Source organism: Crocuta crocuta, unplaced genomic scaffold (genome assembly GCF_008692635.1).
Source record: "Crocuta crocuta isolate KB4526 unplaced genomic scaffold, BGI_CrCroc_1.0 scaffold506, whole genome shotgun sequence".
NCBI lineage: Eukaryota > Metazoa > Chordata > Mammalia > Carnivora > Hyaenidae > Crocuta > Crocuta crocuta.
The window spans coordinates 242,858-245,510 of record NW_027528991.1 but is presented as its reverse complement, the minus strand read 5'-3'; the positions used below and the strand labels follow the sequence as shown (position 1 = coordinate 245,510).

At 59.3% G+C, this 2,653-nt stretch overlaps 1 protein-coding gene across 1 annotated transcript in view; it reads right to left on the bottom strand.

The window, feature by feature from the left end:
- The window catches only part of DLL1 (delta like canonical Notch ligand 1), an 8,875-nt gene that overhangs the window by 4,818 nt on the left and 1,404 nt on the right, over positions 1-2,653 (bottom strand). Inside the window, exons 2-3 of the mRNA XM_077757402.1 lie at positions 2,097-2,157; positions 1,601-1,858 (exon numbers count right to left, since the gene is read on the bottom strand). Of these exons, the coding sequence (XP_077613528.1) occupies positions 1,601-1,858; positions 2,097-2,157 (319 nt within the window). The remainder of the gene's footprint in view (positions 1-1,600; positions 1,859-2,096; positions 2,158-2,653) is intronic.

Below are 2,653 nucleotides of genomic sequence, written 5' to 3'. Positions count from 1 at the left end.
AAAAGAGCCAGGAAGCCCCCACCCCCACCCCATCCCCTTTTCTTCTGAGAGGGTCAGAAGTCCTTCCCCCTCCTCCTCCCCCACTTCCCAATTCTATGCACAAAGCTCCGCCTCTTAATACCCAGAAAGTGTGTGTGTAGATAAGGGTGGACAGCTGGTATGCAGAGTACCAGGGCAAGACAGCTGCTCTATTGTCTCTGCTCTCCCAGCAGCTGCCCCGGTGNCCCCCGGCGTGTGTACACACACACACACACACACACACGCGTGTGTGCGCACTGTGCGCGCGCCCTTGCGGCCAATGGGAGCTGGCGTGCGTTCCTGCCCCCTTTGCCCGGAGAGATCTAATCGATGGCACGCGCTCGCTGGGGGCGGGGAGAGACTCCAGTGTTTGAATAAGAAGAAAAAAGTTTAAGTTTAAGGCTACCCCGCAGCGAAGAAGAGGAGGGAGGGAAGCTCAGTTGGAAGGCGGCAGGCAGGCCAGAGGTCCCCGCGGGGGTGGGGGCTGGTGTGGAGCTGGCTTCCTTCGCCGGTTATGAAACTCATCAACAAGCTGCTCCAAGTTCTGAGACAACAGAGCCCGCTCAGGCCCAGGCGCAGCTCGGAACAATGACGCGGAAAGCGAAGACCTACCCTCACCCCCAGGCACGAATCAAAACTGAGACACTGCACCTCCCGAGCCAGAGGTTCTGGGCCTAAGGACAAGGACTGGAGATTCACCTGCTCCAGGGCAGGAGGAGGAAACTCCACAAGGGTTTCTGGGGAGTTCCGGGACCCACCCAGCCCCTGACTGGAGGGAAACCCAATCCCTGGGCACGCAGGGCGGCAGTGAGGACTCCGCAGGCTGGAGGCAGGCCCACAAACCCGAAGCAGGCCCCGGAGGCAGCAGCGGGGCCCTCGCAAGCCCCCTGCTCTGCAAGCCGCAGAGGCCGATAAAGGGGCAGGCAGGGCCCAGCTCGCTTGGGCAAAGGTAGGCCTCTCCCAGGCAAGGTGCTTTGCGAGCATGGTGCGCCCTGGCAGGTGGGCCCCTTCCCAGGCAGCTCTTGCCTAGCCAGGCCTCCACTGACACACAGCGTCTCCTGACCACGGAGTCCACGGGCCCCGTGAGGGAAAACGTCATTAACAACACGTGTGCATCACACAGACTATTTGCCAACACACTCGCTCTACTAAAAGGCCAAGCACACCACCTCTAGAAAGAAAATGAAGCATTTTTCCAATGAGACGCTGTCCTGGCAAGGAGAACCGGTTTAAAGTATGCCCCTCCACACACACACTCTCCTCTCTGTTCCTCCCTTCCTTCCTCCTCTCCCTCTCCCTCAGGCTCACTTCCTGACCCCTGGCCCCGGCGCCACAATCCTCCCTGATTAAGAAAGGCAGCTTCCCACAGCGGAAGTTAAAACTTCTGAGCTGACCCCAGCCCCGCTGCTGGCTAGCTGTGAGGTCTCAGCAAGTTTCTCCAGCTCTCTGGCCTCGGTTTCCCCACCAGGGCATCCCTCCAGCGCTGACACCTGAGGGTCCCACTGGCTCAGAGAATACTCTCCACCCCCACCCCAGGGAGCTCTGGCCTGGATGCAGACTGGGGAGGGGAGCGGGGACTCACGTTCAGTGCAGTACTGGCCTTTCCAGCCGGGGTCGCAGACCTTCTCCCCCCTCTCCCCGCAGGTGAAGTGGCCGAAGGCATCATCTCGGGGGCGGCAGAAGACGGAGCAGCCGTCCCCGTAGTAGTGCTCGTCGCACACAAAGCGGTACGAGTACTTGAGGTCCGTTCGGCCGCTGCTGTGCAGGTCCTGTGACCACTCCTCGCCCACAGTCAGGTGCCTCTGGGTGGCCAGGCGGCTGATGAGTCTTTCTGGGTTTTCTGTGGGAAGAGGGTGCTCCCGTTGGTTCTGACCAAGACCCCAGAGGCTCAGGGCACTGGGGGAGGTAGACCTGATGTGTGATGCACGAGAGGAGGCCACAGGCCCTCCACGCAGAGCCTCCCTCCTGCAGGAGTTTGCAGAACGAAGGCACAGGGGCTGATTTCGGGCAGAGACAGGAGTGCATGCTGACTAGGGACGCTGTTGGCTTGGTTTGAGAGGTTTTTGATTTGTTTTTACCTGTTGTGAGGTCATCAGGAGAATCTGTGTGCAGGGCTTCAATGATCAGCGAAAAGGTGCCCTGGAAGAAAGGGGGAGAAGACATAAGACAAACCAGAAATGTTAAAAAGCAAAACCAAAAGCAAGGCACTCAGGACACCCAAGTGGGTGACCGCCTGGTGTGCAGATCTGCGCGCAGTGTGTCCAGAGCAGGCTCTCTGTACACCTCTTGCCTGTTTTCACTTTCCTCAAGGAAATGGAAGAACTTTTTAAAGAGTGGTTTCCTGACGTGTTTTTTCAGCCTGTTAGTACAGGATATCACGTTTAAAAAAAAAAAAAAAAAAGTCTGCGCAGAAGCAGGCGGGGCTGGAGGGGTTTGTCATCAGTCTCCGGGTGGGGAGACTACTCACATGGGCCAGGGGCTGTCATGCTCCGAAGGCGGCCCCACCCTCAACCTGCCCAGGGACGGGGTGTCCCCCGTGAAGGGGCTCCTTGGCCCGGGCAGCGAGGTGGTGCGGAGACCGCGTTCCCAGACGCCTCACCCGACCCCGCCATCACTCTGCCCCCGAGGGGTCATT